General features: G+C 56.7%; 2 protein-coding genes across 6 annotated transcripts; one reads left to right on the forward strand and one right to left on the reverse strand.

Moving 5' to 3' along the window:
* Positions 1 to 175: 175 nt before the first annotated feature.
* HGS (hepatocyte growth factor-regulated tyrosine kinase substrate) lies at positions 176 to 13,369 on the reverse strand. Of its 3 annotated transcripts, none has more exons than XM_048817410.2 (21): positions 13,211 to 13,369; positions 11,524 to 11,608; positions 11,042 to 11,117; positions 10,306 to 10,398; positions 7,780 to 7,903; positions 6,843 to 6,895; positions 6,249 to 6,317; positions 5,889 to 6,013; positions 5,394 to 5,472; positions 5,173 to 5,271; positions 4,672 to 4,767; positions 4,227 to 4,265; positions 3,994 to 4,137; positions 3,578 to 3,788; positions 3,171 to 3,343; positions 2,793 to 2,933; positions 2,536 to 2,713; positions 2,324 to 2,457; positions 1,931 to 2,047; positions 1,500 to 1,595; positions 176 to 1,177 (listed from the first exon to the last, which is right to left on the reverse strand). In XM_048817410.2, the coding sequence occupies exons 1-21, from the start codon at positions 13,245 to 13,247 to the stop codon at positions 1,067 to 1,069; spliced, it is 2,280 nt and encodes a 759-aa protein (XP_048673367.1). In that variant the 5' UTR covers positions 13,248 to 13,369; the 3' UTR covers positions 176 to 1,066. The 3 variants fall into 3 exon arrangements, with proteins under 3 accessions (XP_048673367.1, XP_048673366.1, XP_048673368.1); XM_048817409.2 differs by having other exon boundaries at positions 3,578 to 3,791; positions 13,211 to 13,368; XM_048817411.2 differs by lacking the exon at positions 13,211 to 13,369 and adding an exon at positions 12,491 to 12,685 and having other exon boundaries at positions 3,578 to 3,791.
* A 63-nt stretch (positions 13,370 to 13,432) lies between these two features.
* On the forward strand, positions 13,433 to 18,639 carry ARL16 (ARF like GTPase 16). 3 transcript variants are annotated; one of them, XM_075119139.1, is made up of 5 exons: positions 13,433 to 13,551; positions 14,397 to 14,455; positions 15,483 to 15,596; positions 16,755 to 16,870; positions 17,873 to 18,639. In XM_075119139.1, exons 1-5 carry the CDS (start codon positions 13,491 to 13,493, stop codon positions 18,042 to 18,044), a joined length of 522 nt encoding a protein of 173 aa, XP_074975240.1. In that variant the 5' UTR covers positions 13,433 to 13,490; the 3' UTR covers positions 18,045 to 18,639. The 3 variants fall into 3 exon arrangements, with proteins under 3 accessions (XP_074975240.1, XP_048673389.1, XP_048673391.1); XM_048817432.2 differs by lacking the exon at positions 13,433 to 13,551 and adding an exon at positions 14,933 to 15,104 and having other exon boundaries at positions 14,391 to 14,455; XM_048817434.2 differs by lacking the exons at positions 13,433 to 13,551; positions 14,397 to 14,455 and adding an exon at positions 14,462 to 14,640.
* The last annotated feature ends 137 nt before the right edge of the window (positions 18,640 to 18,776 follow it).

The following is an 18,776-nucleotide window of genomic DNA, read 5'->3' on the forward strand; positions in this document are numbered from 1 at the left end:
GTCCTATCCAAAGCCAGTGAATCTGGCTCTGCAGAGCCGTTGCTTGGCACTGAGGGCATCAACACTGGAGCATGTTACAGCCCTGCTTCACTACCTGCCAAGCAGCCTTCCACCAAACCCCTCTGCAGTGGCCCTGCTCTCATGGGAACAGCAGCACCAGACCCAGAGCAACAGCTCTTTAAATACATTTTATTGTCACTGGTTCCATTCTGCCTACTCCACCACTACGTAGGAGAGATGAGTGTTCAAAAAGCAGAGAGGGCCCAGGCTCCCAAGGAGGGGGTGGAGGATATAGGCATAGGTCATGCGGAATGGCCTGAGCTCCCAGGAGCATGGAATGCAAGCACAGGGCCAGGCTCCCATGAAGGGGCAGGGGATCAGGGTGGGGGTGTGGGGGCAGGTTGTGGTGAGGGGCCCAGGCTCCTACTAGGGCAGAGGAGGAGCCCCCATGGTGCACTGTGCAGAGGGGAATAGTGGCAGAGGCCGTGCTTTGTGCACGGGGCAGCTCTGCATCAGATCTCATTGCCCCATTTGCCCTAGGGTCAAGGCAAGTTCTTGGGGCATGTTTAAGTCTCTTGCCTGCTGCAGAGCAGGGAAGGGAGTCCCTGGACTGTGCAATTATTGCTCGCTCTTCTCAGGGCTGGGTCCCAGTCACCGGGTGCCCAGTGGGCCCCAGTCACCATCCTGCCCAAACAGCCCTGGAGGGGAAGCCTAGCAGCCAGTCTGCAGCCTCTGACTTGCGGAAATCTCTTCGTGAAGGGCCAAGCGCCCATTCATTCTCCACCTGCTGGGGTGGGGGTGGGGTTCACAACTTCCAGCAATCATGGCACGTTTCAGCTAGGTGGGGACAGGGCAGGGAAAAAGCCACAGGGAGCCAGAGCGGCAGGGAGGTCCCTGCCAGGCCAGAGGGTGCATGCCAGCTGGTAGGGCCCCAGAGTCCCACCCTCCCCTTGAGCAGGGCCGTTCCCCAGGGAGGGGGGCAGGGAAGAGACAGAAATGGCTAGTTAAAGTACATAGTGGTTCCTGCAGACAATAGTGTTACACTGGGAAGCCCCCCTCGCCAAGATCAGTCGAACGAGATGAGCTGGGCCTCGCCACTGCCCTGGGCCTGCTGTACCTGCGATGGGGCCTGCTGAGGCTGCTGCTGCTGCTGGGGGGGGCCTGCTGGGGGTGGCATCTGGAACAGACAAACTGTTTGTTAGGAGGCAGTCCTCCCTTGGTACCCCCTCCCCCACACCTTACCCAGAGGGCTGCTGGTGGAAGCACAGGGCCCCAGCTGGTCACTCCCACCCATGCCCAGCCCCCAGGTGAATACACCTGGATCTGGAGGTCTCAGCACCCTGCATGGGGGAGGCAGGGCGACAGCCAAGGCTCCTGGCGATAAGGGTGTGGGGTGGGGGGGGGCGGTATCAGCGCAGTTTGTGACCAACTGCCTAGGGAGGGAGCTGAAGTGAGGGTGACAAGGAGATGCCGGGTTCGTGCAGGGCTGACGGTCTCACCTGCTGATACACGGGCTGCTGTCCCGAGAGGTAAGTCTGCTGGGGTGGCAGGCTGCTCAGAGCTGGCTCCTGCCCAGGAAGGGTCGACATGAGGCCCTAGAGCGGGGGCAGGGGAGAGCAATCAGACCAGCCGCTAGACCTCTGCCCCTTACCACGGGGGCAAAGACCCCTGAGCTCCCAGCCAGGCCCAGTGGGCCCATGCTGCCAAGGATCTGGGGCTCAGAACAGCAGCAGTGAAAAGCCAGGGTAGGTCTACATGGGTCAAGGGGATACAGAAAATCCAGCCCCATAGCCCTTCCCCCACAAGTGCCAGCAGAGGCCCCATTTACCCTCACCCCCTGGCTGGTGAGCAGCCGCCATAGCAACCAACACCCAGCCCCAAGCCAGGCTGCAAGAGGGCACCAAGCAGTTCACCCTTGGTGGGTGCTCACCTGCATGTTGTAGGGCTGGTACCCCATGGAGACAGACTGGCTCCCCATGTAGCCCATGGTGCCAGACTGTGGGGCCTGCGAGATGGCAGGGATGCTCTGCGACTGGGACGCAGCGTTCTACGGGGAAGAGCACAGGGTGAGCGTGGAGCAGCCCCACAGCTCTCCCCCAACACCCTCAGGGTCCAGGGAGCAGCTGGCTCCCCCCATCCCACAGGGGACACCAGGGGCGACCCAGGCAATCTGGGACTGATCCCCATCCCCACTGTGTGGCAGGGGATCCCAAGAGCCCGGGAGCGGACAGCCTGTGCCACGCACTGCAGAGTCCCGCGTTCCAGATTTACGGTGAGTCTGGCACACTACGGGCAAGGGGGACCCAGCACTCTGCTCACTTGCCTGGTAGCCCTGCGTCGGAGTCGGCTGATACGAGGAGTAGGCTGGGTTGGTGGTGGGAACCACCTGCCCTTGCGGCGCTGCCTGCCCGCTTCCTGCGCCTGCCTGGTACACGTAGGCGTTCACCATGTTGGGATCTGGAGCAGAGAGGGCACAGTGAGGTGACTGGTGCTGCATTCCAACCCTGCCTACCTCTGCTTGGCCCAGGCTCTCACCTGCCCCTGCAACAGGCATTGGTGCGTAGGGGCCAGTGTTGCCTGGAGCTGGCTGGTTCATGTACACGCTGTGCATGGGAGAGCCCTCCACAGAGCCTGCGGGGCTGAAGGTGCCTGGGAAGCTGGTGGGACCAGATGGCTGATAGATCACCCCTCCTGCTGCTGGCATGGCCTGGAGCTGCAGAAAGGAGAGAGCGTGAAGGGGAGCGTTCTGAGGAGAGTGCCCATGGGAGGGCTCCCTGGCATGGCTGCTGTACCTGGGCATAGGGCAGAGAGAAAGCTGGCATCTGGGCTCTCATCTGGATGGTCTGCTTTTGCTGCTCCAGGCGCATCTGCCTCTCCTTTTCCTGCTCCTGCAGCCGCTGGATGGCCAATTGCCGCTGCATCTCCAGGTACTCCTGCAGGGATCGGCACCACACCCACATCAGGAGCCTGGCCGTGCAGCTCATACACCAAGGCCAGCCCCAGGGACTCCACCCTCTCCACAGAACAGGGCTGCCTCCAGCCACCCAACAACAGAGCAGCCCAGGGCAGGAGCTGGGAACAGCTGCCATGGCCACCAGAAAGCCCTGGGAATGGCGCTGGCATGACACCTGCCCTCCACGAGGCACCTGGAAAAGGCGTCCCTGCCTCACCTGCTTTTTCTGTCTCATGATCTCCAACTTCTGTGCCAGCTGGATTTGACGCTGGCGCTCAGCCTCCTCGGCCGCCCGGCGCAGCTTCTCGCGGTGCTCGTCCCGCAAAGCATTCAGGGCCCCGCGGGCATCCCGGATCTGTGCCAGCTTGTCCTGCAGGCCCTCATAGTACACTGGGGAAGAGAAATGCAGCATCAGGCACCTGCAGGGCAAGGCAGCATCCAGGCCTGCGCATTAGCTGCCTCCAGCTAGAGCAGGTGGCCCCCAACAAGACCTTCGATGGGGTATACTTTTCCACAGAGACCACCCCCCAGGCAGTCTACCACACAGTCCCAGAGAGCTGCCCACAAGCCATTGGCAGGGAGCAGTCGTGTCCTTCCCCGGGGAATGGAGCAGAAGCCACCTACACCTGCGCTCATCCAGCTGGTTGAGTAGCTCCAGCAGCTGGGGATGCATGCTGTTGATGGACTGGAAGAGGGAGAGCACAGCTGAGTCATTGGTGATGCTGCGGCCCCGCATGTGGTTGCTCTTCATACGGTTGACGAAGGTGGTGACAGCATTCTGCAGAGCCTTCAGGAACTGCTCGTGGTTCTCCTCGGACTCCCCATTCTGGTACTGCTGCTGGAGACACAGGGCAGCACAGTTAGCCCCTGAGCCCCACCCTCTCGGGAGTGGGGATCCAGAACCCACTCCTAGACCGGAGCCGGACCTGAGCTTCATGACTGGGGTGAGGCTGGTGCCAGGCAGTTCCCAGGGAGCACTGATTCAAACCAACCCCGCCAGACCTCAGAGAGATGGGTGTGGGATCGGGCCCTTATCTTACCTCCACGACACCGAGCGGGATGGGATGAGCTTCCCCAGGCTGGGTGGCTGGCTCTGAGAGGGACAGTGGAGCAGACGGGGTGGGGCTCTTACGAACCTCCTCCTGCTTCTTCTCCCAGTAGTTACGGTTCAGGTATCGAGCCAGCTGCCGGGAAAAGCAGAGGGAGAAGATCAGCGCCAAAGCCTGACTAGGAACCAGCCTACACTGTGCACCAGAGGGGCCTGTGTCCTTACCTCGGGGTCGATGTCCTCAGCCAGCGGAGCAGAGGAGTTCTGGGGAGAGAGAGAGAGAGGAGGGGGGGCATCAGATCTTAGAGACACATGGGGATTCCGCAGCCCACTACACAACTCACTGCTATGACAGATACCTTGCCCAGACCTGTGCATATCCTGCCAGCCAGTGCCAGGCAACAGCAGGAGTGCAGGACTGGGAGGGACAGCGGGCACGTCTGTCTTCCTTCCTTCAGCCCGGTGGTGGTTCACCTCCTGTTCATGCAGCAGAGGAACAGCGCGCCCAGTGTTCAGAGCAGGGTCTCCTGAGTGCCCCCAGCACAGCAGTGTTTTCAGGAAGGGGCTGCACAGCGCCATACTCTCATGGCTATAGTTCCCTCCAAGCAAGGATTGACCCCTGGTGACCTGGCAGGGTGGCACTGACCCAACAGGGCAGCTGTGCACTTACCACAGGGGAGGAGTAGAGGGTGCTGACAGGGGGTGCGGTTGAGGTGACAGGTGTGGGCTCAGCCTTCGGGTACACAGAGTAGGTCGTTTTCTGTCTCTGCAGAGGGAGGTACAAGATCAGCCCTGAGAACTGTCCAGCTCAACAGCATGAGACAAGCCTGGCTTGGAGGGCGAGGTACCTCGCACAGGGCCAGGCCCAGCCACTGCACATTCACTAGCCATTGGGAGGCAGGAGCTGCTACTGTCTGCATGGGGCCTGCCCCGCAGGCAGGATCAGCACCAGCCCTCACTATCCTTGTGAAAGAGACCCTCACCCCAGATCCATGGGAGGGGTTAGACCTGCAGCACAGCACCCCCCTCGACCCACTCTGCACCAGGGAAGGGCTCCGTCCAGCCCAGGGCTGGGGACCTGCTGGTGCAAAGCCGAGAGCAGTAGCCCGCCAGAGGCTTGGAGAGGATCCAGGCAGTGCTCCCTCCCGCAGCCCTAGAACTGGGTACAAACCATCCTCTCCTTCTCCTCAGCCTCTGATTGCGAGAGGGCGATGGCCAGCTGGAGCTCCTCCTCCTCCTGCAGGGCTGTCTCGTCACGCTTTGGGGGCAGCTGCAGATGGAGAGGGGGGCTGCTCAGTGCGACAGTGAGCAGGAGGGGAAGGGAACTGCTGGGGCTAACCCTGCCTGCAGCCCAGCTTGGACCCCTGGCAGTCAGGATAGCCAGCCGCTTACCTGGGACTGCTGAGAAAGGGGGCTGGTCAGGTACTCAGGTGGCAGCTCAGTGGTGGCAGCCGTTTTGCCGTCAGCTTTCCTACAATCAGATAGAGGTGACAGTGGAGACCAGGGCCTACAGGCAACATTCCTGAGTCCTGCCTGGCCCCATTCCACACCAGTCCCCATCCCAGGGCACGGCACAGCCTCACCCCCAGCGAGGGACCCCGCCCCTGCCCCCATCCCCAGTGAGGAGCACGGCTCCCAGCTAGCAGTCAGTAGATGGCCGCAATGGAGGCAGCAGAGCGTCAGCTGTACACGCCCATCTCCTGAATCCCTCCCATCTCCAAAGGGGGCAGCTCTCCTGCCAGGCTGCCCAGCCCCTGGGGAATCCGACTCAAGAGAGGCTCCAGTACACGGAGCCTTCCTTGCTCCAGAAGGCCAACCCCATGCCAACCGCCAGCCCCCGCTGCTCCAACCCACATGCGGTGTGCAGAACCCCCTAGAGATACTGACTTGTTGAGGTGCTCGTAGCAGGGCTCACACACCCGCACCTCCTTCTCAATGCCAAACTTAGGGATGGTGGAGTACTTGGAAGAGCACTTTCCACAGAAGATCTGCCCACAAGCCCGGCAGTGATGCTGCAAACAAAGAGGGGGATTAGGTCAGCCTTGGCAGCTGGCACTAGGGGGCACCCTCCCAATACCCAGGGCTGTGCCCCTCCATGCCCATTGCACAGGGTGCTTGCTGACCCCCTTCCCCTAAAGCTCAGCTTCCCAGCCAAGCCCACCCTGCGGGGCCAAGGAGGAGGAGACCAAGTCCCCAGCGGTGTCATGCAGGGAAGGGAACTAAAGAGGAATAAGCAGCAGCACCCACCTTGCGGGTCACGACTCCAAACTGCACTCTACATCGGTGACACTCTTCAGCATCCACCCAGTCAGGGGCCTGTCACAGAGCACAGAAACCTGCATAAGGAAAGGACCAGGGCCTAGCACTCACAACCCTGACACTGGCTCCAGAGAGCCTCTCAGCCTGGAGCTCCCACTGGCTAGCCCAAGCCAGGCCATTCCCTGGATGGGGAGACCCCCACAGCAGGAGGTGCTCTCCCCAGCAAGTCTCCTCCAGTGACCACTGGCTGCAGAAGAGAGTCACGGTCGGATGCCCCTGTGCTGAGCCAGTGATGCCCTCGCGTGCTGGGCAGGCTGCGCTGCTGGAGGAGCCCTTGGCAAGCCACAGGACGAGGAGGCTGCCCTCATGTGGGATCTCCAGGGAAGAGGGGATTCTGCACTTCCTTTCCTGAACCGTGTCTCCTGCCGAATCCAGGCAGTTGTACAACACACGTAAGGCGCTTTGGGATTCTGGGATTTGGTGTTATTTCACCACCAGTTGAAGGGTCGGACAGACGTGACAGCAGCGGCCCCCTCCATAATGCCAGAGCTCCTCCCCACCGCTCTGCACTGGGGAGCTCACCCTTTCTGCAGCAAACATGGCATCACTCTCCTTGAATTCTGGGAACACATGACCTGCAGGAAGAATGGAACAAGATCTCATTGTAAAGTGTGGTCCCACCACACTGGAGGCAGTGGTGCCTAGTGCTCAGAGCTGGGGACAGAGGCAGGGCTCCTGGGTTCTAGTTTCTGCTTTGCCATTTGTGCAAGAGTTCCAACCAATTATTTAACCTGAGCCACAGTCACCTGCCTCACAGGGGGAGCTGGGAGAGCGAGTGTCCATACATCGGTGATGGGATCCTAGGGCATCACTCTGCTCCCAGGTCTGACTCAAGTCTACTCTGAATGCAGAGCACAACCCCAGCCCCATGCGCTCAGACTAGGCAACTGGGGCCCTTTGGTAAAACGTATGTTGGAACCTGAGATCAGGGTGAGAAATGAGGCATTTCCTGCCACTCCTGCGGATTCGCACTCACCCCAGGCAGAATCAGGGGCGTTCATGCCCCACATCACAGGCACTCCCTCCAATGCACCTCGCACTGCTAGGAAACCCAGACACACAGCCAAGGTCTCAGCTTCTCACCCCAGGATCAGTGCCCAGCAACGGAGCCATTCCCAGGAGGATGTGCTCATCTACAGCAAGTTTCCTAGGAGAACATTCCAGCTCTGGCTTCCAGGAACTTGCTGCCAAACCACATCATTCCTAGGGGGCTGCAGGGCCAGAGTGAGGCAGCCACCTGGTGGAGGCTGCTCTGCAACAGGAACTGGATTCAAGTCACCCTGACGGGTCCATCAGGTAGCAGGGAGGTCACTGTGTGTAACCCCGTCTGTACCAGCCCTTTTCCCACACCTGGCTGGCACTGCGGCCTGCTCCCTGCCCTCCCATGGCTCATCCTCTGTGCTTGGCTGTCAGCGCAATGGGAGACTCTCCTGCCCCTTTTTCCCCACTGAGTCCTTACCTTCCACCTTCATGATCTGGTAGGTGTCCTGCACCACCTTGTACTTGGGCTCGTTGCGGAAGGCGTGAGCCCAGGCCTGGATCAGGTACAGGATCTTATTGCGAACGTTCACTTCCACTTGTCTCTGCACAGAGGGGAAAGAATCTGAGCCCAGCATGGGCTATTGTGGGGGATCTTTGTGATACTCACCCTCCACTGTGTCCTGGTGAGACACGCATACCATGGAGTGAGGGGCCAACACGAAACAGGCCAGCAAGGCACTGCTCACAGAGAGCAGGATACTGGGGAGGACTTGCCCCACTCACATAAGGCACCGAACAATGGAAGAGCACTGTATTAGAGGCAAATGCCGTGGCCCACTTCGCCTCCTCCCCTAACAGGATGGCTGAACACCACCCAAGAAAAGAACATGAGACCAAAGTCCTTTGGACCAAGGTGTTCCCCAGGGCAGCAGGGCTCAGCATGGAGAATGGGATCTTTCTCCAAAGCACCTTGATTGCCCCCCACTTGCCCCCAAAGGCCTTTCCTAGTTGCTCCCCATCTATGAAGGCCAGGCTAATTTCTCAGGGTATCTAAGCATCCTTGATTCACTCGCACCAGCAGGAACTGTCACCATGCAGTCACAGCAATTCACGAGAACGACTAATCACTTCTCATTAGCCACAAAGGCTGAGAAATGCAACCCTTGGCTCTGGGTCCCAGCATCCTCCAGCTCACAGACACTAACTCCAGTTCACAACCCTACCCTGCCAGGAACACTCCAAACATACCCCAGCAACAGGAGGAATTCCTGACCTTCAGCAAGCAGGAGGGGCCTGGCCATCAGCTGATCATGTCATCACCAAATCACATGACTGACTGCTCCGGAAATTCCCTCAGCAAGCTGAGAAGCAGATTCCAAGCACTCTCAAGCTTCACATTCAATTGTGGGAGAGTTCAGCATAGGTTTGTAGGGACATCTGCAGCTCCAAACTCAGACAGACCTGAGAGGAGCCTGCACCACAAAGAGAGGGACAACAGAACCCCCACAGCCAAGGGATTCAGAAGAGTGAAAGTCCCTAAAGTAATGAGCAAGAACGCACCTTGGGCATTTAGGGAGCTCTGAGCACTGCTCACATAAGAACCTGAGCAGAATCAGAGATGTTGATCTGATCCTATATTTGGGAAGCTCAATACCTACCCCAAAGCTCCTCTGAGCAGTCCATGAGCCTGTGTTCAGTATGGTGTCAGTCACAAGAGAGGCAGTGACTGTGACATAACAGATGCTTTGCATTAGCAATTCACGGAGCCCGGGGTACACGCTAAGTGCTTAGCCAGACAGAAAGCACCCTTGAGGAGAGGCTGCCCCAGGGCTCAAATGGACCGACTCAGAGCCCCCCATCTGCACAGGTCTGGGGAACCCCAAGCGCATAAGCACACACCCTCCCCTGCAGCATAGAAGGTATGCTCAAGCCGCACTGAACTCTAGGATACCAGGGCTGTCAGAAAACCAGCCCCCGCCACTTAACTTAGTGTCTGCCATTGTAAATCAAGAGAAGCCAGGCTCAAGGCAGCAGTTACTATGTCAGGCCACATCTATAGTTGAACTAGGCCAGCCTCTTCCTAGGAAGAGGATAGTAGGAGAAGAGACCCTGCTTCAGTGTTTGAGATGACAGAATTAGCAAAGCTCATACAGGAGCTGCTAGACATGGCCAGTCACCTGCCTTGGATAGCAGCCAGTGGTAGATGCTACAGAGGAAGGAGTAAAAATCCCTTTACTGAACTCAACTGCATACTCCTGTGTGCCTTGGAGATGGAGCAGGAGGAGAACATCTTCCTGCCTCCACCCAGCTGGAGAGGCACCTGTGCCCTGGAAAGCGAGCATCATCCCACCGGTGTCACTGAACGTGGTGTTCTCGTTCATACCTGATTGAAGCTTAGTTCTGAATCTTGCTCAGCTATTGGCTTGATGTCAACATCCTGCAGCAGCTCGTCCCATAGATTAGTTATGCACTCAGAGTAAAGGGGTTTCTATCCATTTTAAACTTTCCATCTCATCTTGGGTTATGGGAAGAGAGCCCACATCCCCCTCCAGCACCTCTCCCTACCAGCCCCCCCACCTTGCGTGTCCACCCCCACAGATGGGTATTTTCATTTGCCTTCGCTGGCTCTGGCTAAACCAAGCCCAATAGCAAGGTGAGGACTTGCCATCAAATGGCCCCAAAGAGCAGTGTAGTATGTGCTGCAGTGTGAGCCATCATTCCTTCCACAGTCTGACAGCAGCTTTGCTCTCATGATACTCCCTCCCCAGCAGCTGGTTCCTGGAGCTGCCCATGATGCTTCATGAGAAATTCCACACAGATCCTGTGGTGCAACTGAGCAGTTCAGCTCGTTCCTTCTGACGTGGATTTCTACACAGGGGCTCCCCACTCTGCTTCTCCCATGTCCTCCTGCTGCCCCATTTCCAAATCCCCAAGGATCTCTCTGTGTTAATAGCGACTCTCTCAACCCCATCCAGAGGGAAACAAGTGAGCAAAGTGCTTCTACCTTGAATAGTTCTTTCAGCTCCTCCATAGTCTGTTTATTGGCCACCTCATCATGGACTGTCTGGCCACAATTCTTGACTACAGACTCCATGACCTGCAAGGAAAAAGAACTAGATTAGATTAATACCCTACAGAGTCCAGCATGAGAGCAGAGTCACAGCATGGACTGCGCCTGGCTGCAGGGCCCTGTAACCTGCACACAAGCCATGGGGCACCACCTAACCCAGGGCACTTCGTGCCAACTTCAGTCAGAGAAACATCTGATACTTCCAAAAGCCCTGCAGCATCTTGAACTGGGGGTCTTGACTTTTTGGTAAGAGTAGGGTCACACTTTAATGTAGAGATATAACAGGAAACATCCCCTAAACTTACTGGTGGCCTTTGCCTCCCTGCAATTTAGGATCCCATAATGTTCCAATTGCAGTTAAAGCAACCACCTGCTTGGTAGAACAACAGCATGACAGGATTTCATGTCTTTTTTTAAAGGTTTAATTCAGTATGGCAGCTGGAAATAAAGAAACATGGTCAGCAGATCACAGGACATGGGTTGAGGCCCTCTAAGCTACAGCATCAGAGGAGGGTGAGCTCTGCACAGCTATCAGCTGCACTCCTGGGGGGACAGTTTGCATAGACTTCATTCCTCAGAGAAAAGTCTGTGAAAGAGCGAGTGTCCACCTGGGCTACATGTTACTAGAGGCCTGGAGAGACTTCACTTTGCTGGGTTGGCTTCAGGTTACCTCTAGTGCGTAGAGAGCCACATGGGGGTTCTTGTCATTGACTTTCTTCTTGATAGCACCAACTGCATATTTAGCTCTGGAAAAAGAGAGAGAGCATGCACATTTTTCAGGCAGATGAGAACCTGCAGGAAGAGTCCAGCTGTCTCTTAACAGTCCACTAACCCCATCCTTGCAGTGGGAAAGAACACAATTTATTGCATGGGCAACTCCAGAGGCCCAGCAGAAAAAGAGGAAGAACAGTGATGATCAAGGCCCACTTTCTCTCAGGATCCGAGGCAGATCATGAGCTGCAGCTTCCCTGGTCAGAAACATTATCTCAAGATGCTGAATTGCATTGTCACTTGTACCACAAAGTAACAGCCTGGATGGACCAGTGGGCTGACCCAGGGCACCTAGTCCTATGTTCTTAGCCTTCATTCAGTGAGCAGGGCAGAAAAGGATGTCAATGCTTAAAACATATCAGGAAGCGATATGGCACTTACTGAGTGTCTCCCTGACGAATCATATCACAAATCTGTAGGATGGATTCCCAGTCTGTCTCCAGCAGAAGCTGACTGGTAGCTTTATCTGCAGGAATTGAAATACCCATTAGCTAGTTTGGAACTGGCCTGCCCCTGTTCCACCCTCTCAGTTATATTCACATAGGAGATCTCCCTCAGATGAGAAGTGACTCCCCATCAGTCATTCAGACCCTGAGATGCTCTGTAACTGCACAGATTCTTCACAATCCTTGGTATTTTTGTGCTGCTAATCAGAACTGCTTGGCTCCCTCCAAGTCCCTTGAGGTTTCAAGGTACCACAGGTTTCAAAACCCATAAAGCAAAACAAAGGTTGTTCTTACACATCCACTCAGTGTGGATGCACTGTGGGTGAGTACAGGGTTTTTATGGTGCTCCCTCACCAAAATTAACCTGCTCCTCTGAAAATGTAAGGACTCAATCCCCAAACTTGTTACATTTCAGTCTGCAGTAAGTTTTTAGGAACAAGTTATGACCCCCACAGCTAGGGCTATGAAGCTGCAGAAAGAGGTTCCTAGGTACTGCTAGCATAACTCAGGATTTCTATTTTCTGTACCTATCCAGGTTTCTATGCGGCAGTCTTACCACCCTGTCACTGCAGCTGTCCAAGCTGATGTCCATAACCCACACTCTCAATCTTTCAATCATAATTGTTATTTTTGTCAAAAGAATGATTTAGACACCACACCAAGACTCTGTTCATCCCATGACAGCTACACCCGTTTTTCTAGTTAACAATATTTTATGCTTCCTGAGTGTGTCACGCTCCCTGACACAGTTTTGAACCTCTCGGCCCACCCTGCCACCAGGCTGTTAGTCACATAGCAGAACCTGATCTTGAGCAAGGTGGGTTTTGCAAGGTAAGGGAGAACAAAGGGGCCAGAAACCAGAGGTCCCATTCTGCCGTGAGTATACCCATACACCTGCTCACAGGTAGCGTGGGAGTCAGGCGTCAGGCTCGGCGGTGGGGCAGAATGGCGAGATACACGAGCGCTGCCCACGCTGATGCATGGGCTGGAGACATCGGTTATGAAGAGCAGTGAAATGATGGATGTTGATCTTTAAATCACGGTCACGGGGCTTCGAGGGAAACAGTGATTCCCTGTGCAGAGGGCTGTCCCGAGAGCTGGAGGACGATGCGGGGAGAGGAGGAAGAAGCCGGCACAGAGTTAACCCCACCTTGGCCGGGCTCAGGCTAGAGAGCTGGGTTCGCGCTGTGCCCTCGGGCCCGGTACCGGCCCCTCTCACAGGGAGAGGCCAGGCCCAGGCCCCCGAGACGGGGGAGGGGTTCCTCGGGCCCGGCCGCTGTAATTCACCCCCAGCTCAGTCCCGCAGGCTCCAGCCCGGCGGCCCTTCGGGGCCCGCTCCCAGGGCGGCTGCCGGAGCCGGTGGACTCGGGTCTGCGGCCCGCCCGCCCGCCGGAGGCTCTGGGTGACCAAGGCCGACGCCCTCGCCGGCTGCCCCGGGGAAGCTCATCGCGGCGCCAGCCGGACTCGCTGGCCCCGGGCTCCGAACCCGGCCGGGCCCAGCCCCGAGCGGGCTCCCGGGCCCCGGGCCTGCGGGGGCATCAGCGCCGCGGGGCGGCTGGAATCCCCCGGGGTCGAGGGTCAGAGGTCAAGTGCCCCGACTCGCGCGCGCGCACCCCCGGTACCTAGGAGCCGCTCGAAGGTGCCGCCGCCCCTGCCCATGGTGCCCCCGGAACCCGCCGCCCCGGCTCCGCTCGGCCTCAGATCGCCACAGGCCGCACTTCCGCTTCCGCCTTCCGCTGGGGCGGGGCTTCCTCCGAACGGGTCGTGGTTGGATCCCAGGCGGTCAGAGAGACAGGACAGCCAGCCAGTGAGCGCTCAGCTCCGCGGCTGCATCCGCCAATGGAAGCGGGCAGCGCATCTCCATGGCAATGGGCTGGCGCTGCGGGCCCGGGCCCCGCCGCCATGTACCTGCTGCTCGGGGCCTCGGGCGTGGGCAAGACGCTGCTGGTGAAGCGGCTGCAGAATATCCTGGCCCCGCCCGGGGAGACCCTGCCTCGGCCGCAGGGGCCGGGAGCGGGGGAGGGGCGGAGCCTGGGGGGTGTCCGGGGGGGGCAGGGGGAGCTTGTTCCCAGGGGGTGCCGGGAGCGGGGGGTGCCCAGAGCGGGGGAGGGGCGGAGCCGGGGGGGGCAGAGGGAGCTTGTTCCCGGGAGGGAGCCGGGGGCGGAGCCGGGGGGGGGGGGGCAGAGGGAGCTTGTTCCCGGGAGGGAGCCGGGGGGGAGGGGCGGAGCCGGGGGGGTGTCCGGGGGGGGCAGGGGGAGCTTGTTCCCGGGGGGTGCCGGGAGCGGGGGGTGCCCAGAGCGGGGGAGGGGCGGAGCCGGGGGGGGCAGAGGGAGCTTGTTCCCGGGGGGTGCCGGGAGCGGGGGGTGCCCAGAGCGGGGGAGGGGCGGAGCCGGGGGGGGGGCAGAGGGAGCTTGTTCCCGGGAGGTAGCCGGGGGGGGAGGGGCGGAGCCGGTGGGGTGTCCGGGGGGGGGCAGGGGGAGCTTGTTCCCAGGGGGTGCCGGGAGCGGGGGAGGGGCGGAGCCGGGGGGGGGCAGAGGGAGCTTGTTCCCAGGGGTGCGCGAAGCGGGGTTGGGGGGCGGCGATGCCCGGCTCTAGTCTCTGGCTGTCGCTGTGGGGTCCCCTGGGTAGGCGCTGGAGCAATGCGGGATGGGGGGGGCTGAGAGCCATTGAACCAGACTGCAAACCCTGTATACATGGAAACCACCTCAAGCCAGGGGGGCACAGCACTCCAAGCTCCAGTCCCTATGCGCCTGGGGGTGTCTGGTGATATTATTCCTTCCCCCCATGCTCCTTAACAGCTTCCTGCACAGCTGTGCTCCAAGGATGGGTCCAGAGAGCTTGGGGAGCCTCCCCCCACACTGCCCACGGTATGGCCGGGGCAACACTCTGGCTCACTGGGCCTGTCCGCATTTCACAGGCTCAACGTGTTCAGTGCCGTTTGCTGGCCCGATGCGGCCACGGCTGAGTGCTCAGTCGAGACCAGGACTTCTGTCCAGCATCACTCAGCTAGTTGTAGATCAACCTTATGAGGGGCCAGGCTGCTGCTCTCTGGGTGGGTGGGTCAGTGTGGCCAGGATTCTGTTGCATTTGTGTTAGTAAGGTAAAAAAAACGAGGAGTACTTGTGGTACCTTAGAGACTAACAAATTTATTTGGGCATAAGCTTTCGTGGGCAGTAGGAAGATTATATTTATATATATATATATATCTTCCTACTGTATTTTCCACTGCATGCATCCAATTAAGTGGATTTTAGCCCACGAAAGCTTATGCCCAAATAAATTTGTTAGTTTCTAAGGTGCCACAAGTCCTCCCCCGCCCTTTTTTTTTTTTTTTGCTGATACAGACTAACACGATTACCACTCTGAAACCTGTTAGTAAGGTGTTAACAGAACCAGGGAGACTCAGCCTGGCTAGCAGCTACACAGAACAAAAGGTTGTCCCTGAGGAAGCCGCACATGTCAGAAGACATCAGCAGAAACCTTCTGATACCAGTTCAGCCAATGTTGCTCCACTTGGTCAGTCCCAGGGAATCCCATTCCTATGTGACACCAGCTTAAACCCTGAATGGTGGGTGGGTCCCCTGCAGGTGACTGCTGACTGAACTTCTGGGAAGTTTTTTCCCATAGCTTCCCCTGTTCTTTGATTGACTGCAGCCTTAGTAGTCCAATGCAATCCCCTTGCTTTTGAGGGTTCTCCCTTATGAATAGAACAGGGTCATTTACAGCACAACTACCCCCACGCAGTGGTGCTCTTTCGTAGTGTAGACAGCCCCCAAAGGGTCACTTCTAACTAGCAGCTCAGTGGTGTACTGACAGGAGATGGACTCGGTTGTGAGGAACACAAATGTCCCTACAGAGACTGACTCTGGCTGTTGTTGTCTTCTAACCTTGCAGGTGGGCACAAATCTGACTGACCTTCTGATCCAGAAGAAGATCACAATTCGGGAGCTGGGGGGCTGCATGGGCCCTATCTGGTCTAGTTACTATGGAGACTGCAGCTCTGTCCTGGTGAGCGCACATCCCTTGGGTCTGGCTTCTGAATGTGACCTTTTCCTGGCCCATCACCAACATCTAACCCAACGTTCCATTGGCTCAGGCTACATTGGAACTGCCTTGCACTGCATGTGGAGGGCTGAGTGATCCACCATGTACGAGTAATGGTAACAGCTCCCTTTGGGGGAGGGAGATACATCCCATTGTACAGCTGGGCAGAGAGAGAGAGAGAGAGGAAGTGACTTTCCCCAAAGACCACACAGCAAGTCAATGGCAGAATGAAATAGAACCCAGGAGTCCTGGCCATGTTCAGACCATGCTGCCTCTTGTGTAAAGGTCTCTGCATTGTCACTCTCACTTAAGGGGAAATCATGGGTGTTTAGACATAATTAGGCCTGACAGAAGTTGACTTTTTAAAATAATTTCAGCAGATAATATCACTGTTTATTTTTAAGCATTTTTTCACATTTTTATTGGTTTAAATGCAGGGGGGTGGGGTCAGACAATTCTGAGTCTCACATTCTCAAACAACATTTTTCTTACTTTGTCTATCTGTAAATTTGACTTATCAATGGAAATAATTTTTCACCCGTTTGTGTGTACAGTGAAATCGACATTTGACACTTATTGAAAAATCTAATCCTCAACAGTAGCAGTGTCCTACTCTCCCTGCCAAAAGCCCTCACATGAATGGAAATGGCCATGGAGTGAGGGAACGCCTCACCTCAGGGCCAGACTTCACTGGCCTTCCATTTTTCATGCCTCAGCTCCTCCCTGCAACTTATCACTCAGGGCTCGTGAGATCCCTCTGGGCCACCTTGTGGGCTTGATTCTAAACTCACTCACCCATTTTACAGCAGGGTGACTCCATCATCTCGAGCTGTGCTACTCGTGAGCAGCTGGCACCCTGTGTGTTTATAGGCATGGCTGGGGGACACATCACCATCAAGTGGCCTGTGGAGTGAGGCTCCAAATCCAGGGAAGGACCTCCAGACCCAAGAACTCTACACCAGGGTCTCTCACTTATGGGGGTTCATTTCATTTCCCTCGTGTTTTAATCTCCTCCCACTCCCTGTTCTGGAGCTGGTCTGTGGCGTAACCCACATCTCCCAAGTGACTGTCTTACATTTTAATTAATTCCCAACCTGGATCTTTCACTCTGCTTCTTCCCAGTTCATGATTGATGCGGCTAACCCCACGCAGATCTCTTCATCCTGTGTCCAGCTCCTGTCACTCCTCTCCGCAGAGCAGCTTGCCTCGGCATCCGTCCTGATCCTGTTCAATAAGATGTAAGGCAAGGATTCCTCCAGGCTGAAAGTGATCAGTATCCATGGGGTAGGGCAAAGGGAGGAAATCTGGGACTCCTGGTGCAGTTGTTTCTTGCCTATATCATCATCTGCAGCCAAATAAGTCCCTGAGAGGCAGGTAGGTTGGGGGGGAATACGCTGCCCGTTTCAGACTATCCATTTCATCTGGTTCCACTGAGGGCCTCTGGCCATCCCACAGTGACCAGCTGCAGCACTAGAGGTGCTGCTTCAGTTTCTCCAACCTCTTTGTAATTAAGTCCAAACAAACTTGCATTGAAGAATATCCCTTTAATTAACAGAACAAATCCCAAACAAGGAAAGAGCTTCCACTCAGGTCCTGGGTCCCATTTCTAGCTCCAGAGTCTCTTACATGGTTTCTGTATCTTCCTTGTTCACAACTTCCATCCCCGCATCTCTCCTCCCCAGATCTGGAGTATCGGTCTCACTGGTCCTTCTGCCCTTAACATGAAATACTACCTCAAGGCCTTCCCAGTCCTCCCCAGAGCTGGGCAGTACTCTCACCAGTCCCTTGGCTAACATAGCATAAAGATCTCACCCAGTTCTACTCCCTGTAGCTGGGATTCGGCTCTCATCCGTTTCCCCATGATTGTATTAGGAATGCTCCCCTTGTTTCTCGCCTGGGGTCTCCTCTGTCCAGGAGCCTCCCCCCTGATCACCTTGCTGTGTTCCCTTCCTTACTGAATTCTGGTTATTTTATTACAGACAGGTGCAACCCTAATTGAAGACTAATCAACCACATGAGCAATCAGTTAACCCCAAGGCTGGCTGACCAGCCTTAGTTGTGGGTAAATTGGCCCTAATACTCTCTAAAAGGCCAGTCACCCTGTGTAGCCCCTTGCTGGGATGGCTCAACAGGAATGGCAAATTCCAGTTGCTCTAAGTTGGGTCACTGATGGTTTAGCACAATCTCTATCTCTCTCTCTCTCTCTCTCCCTTTCTTCCCATCCCCAAATGTGGCTCCAGTGACCTGCCCTGCTACATGTCCCTGGTGGAGATGAAATCGCTGTTCCGGATTCATGATATCATTTCCTGTGCTAACCAGCCCATCACTGTGGTGGAGACCAGCGCCCGTGATGGCACGGGGCTGCCCGACGTGCTGCAATGGCTTCGCTCCACCCTCAAGGATCCCAGTTGAATTTGCTGTGTCCAGCTTTGGTGTATCCTGCCAGCTGACGGGGCTGACTCTGACTCCAGGCAGCTCATACCTACTCTGTCACCAAGACTAGGATCCAGGAGCAGTAGAGATAGCTGAGCAGCAGTCTCATCAGCCCTCCATCGGGGAATGAGAGCAGGGGGGCAGCAGCAAGCCAGAGTGTGCCCCTATCAGGTTGGTGGTAGGAATGGAGCTGCCCCAGACTTTTGGTACCTTGAATTGCAAAGTAAACTATGAACTCAGGACTTTCTCCCATTCGTTCCAGACTGTCAGTCAGCCTGCTTGCCCCCTGGGGTGGGAGGAGCGTATTGCCGAGGTGGGGGCTGGGATGTGCAGAGACCACAGCCTTGTGTTTACTAGGGTACCTTTGTCCCATGACTCCCCTGTCCTTGGAAGCCTTGCTGATGGAGCACCCCTGCCCCATCCTTTTCCGCTTTGACTGCTGGCCCTGGGCTGCTGCTCCTAGGCTAGGAGGTAATGGGCCTGCCCACTGGAGCCCATCTGCAGGCAGGAGCTCTGGGGAGGGGTTTGTTAGTGACTAAACTATTGCTATCTGTTTATTAAAGAGCAGAATGTAGTTCCTTCTCCCTCTGGTTTAATGCTGTGTCTTCCGAGGGCAGGCCACTTTAAGGCAGGCCACAAATACAAAACTGTTGTTATAATGCCCCAGAAGGTGTGTGAGGGGCTTCCCAGATGCACAGGTCCCTGCCCCAA

Source organism: Caretta caretta, chromosome 14 (genome assembly GCF_965140235.1).
Source record: "Caretta caretta isolate rCarCar2 chromosome 14, rCarCar1.hap1, whole genome shotgun sequence".
NCBI classification, from domain to species: domain Eukaryota; kingdom Metazoa; phylum Chordata; order Testudines; family Cheloniidae; genus Caretta; species Caretta caretta.

Excerpts from the sequence above, each read along its gene's own strand:
- HGS (XM_048817409.2), bottom strand. The coding sequence starts at position 13,247 with ATGGGCAGGGGCGGCGGCACCTTCGAGCGGCTCCTAG. Across the intron at positions 6,896-7,779 it reads CCAGATCATGAAGGTGGAAG|GTCATGTGTTCCCAGAATTC; the intron begins GTAAGGACTCAG and ends TTCTTCCTGCAG. Across the intron at positions 4,768-5,172 it reads CTGAGGAGAAGGAGAGGATG|AGACAGAAAACGACCTACTC; the intron begins GTTTGTACCCAG and ends CTCCCTCTGCAG.
- ARL16 (XM_075119139.1), top strand. The coding sequence starts at position 13,491 with ATGTACCTGCTGCTCGGGGCCTCGGGCGTGGGCAAGACGCTGCTGGTG. Across the intron at positions 15,597-16,754 it reads GAGACTGCAGCTCTGTCCTG|TTCATGATTGATGCGGCTAA; the intron begins GTGAGCGCACAT and ends GCTTCTTCCCAG. Across the intron at positions 16,871-17,872 it reads CTGATCCTGTTCAATAAGAT|TGACCTGCCCTGCTACATGT; the intron begins GTAAGGCAAGGA and ends ATGTGGCTCCAG.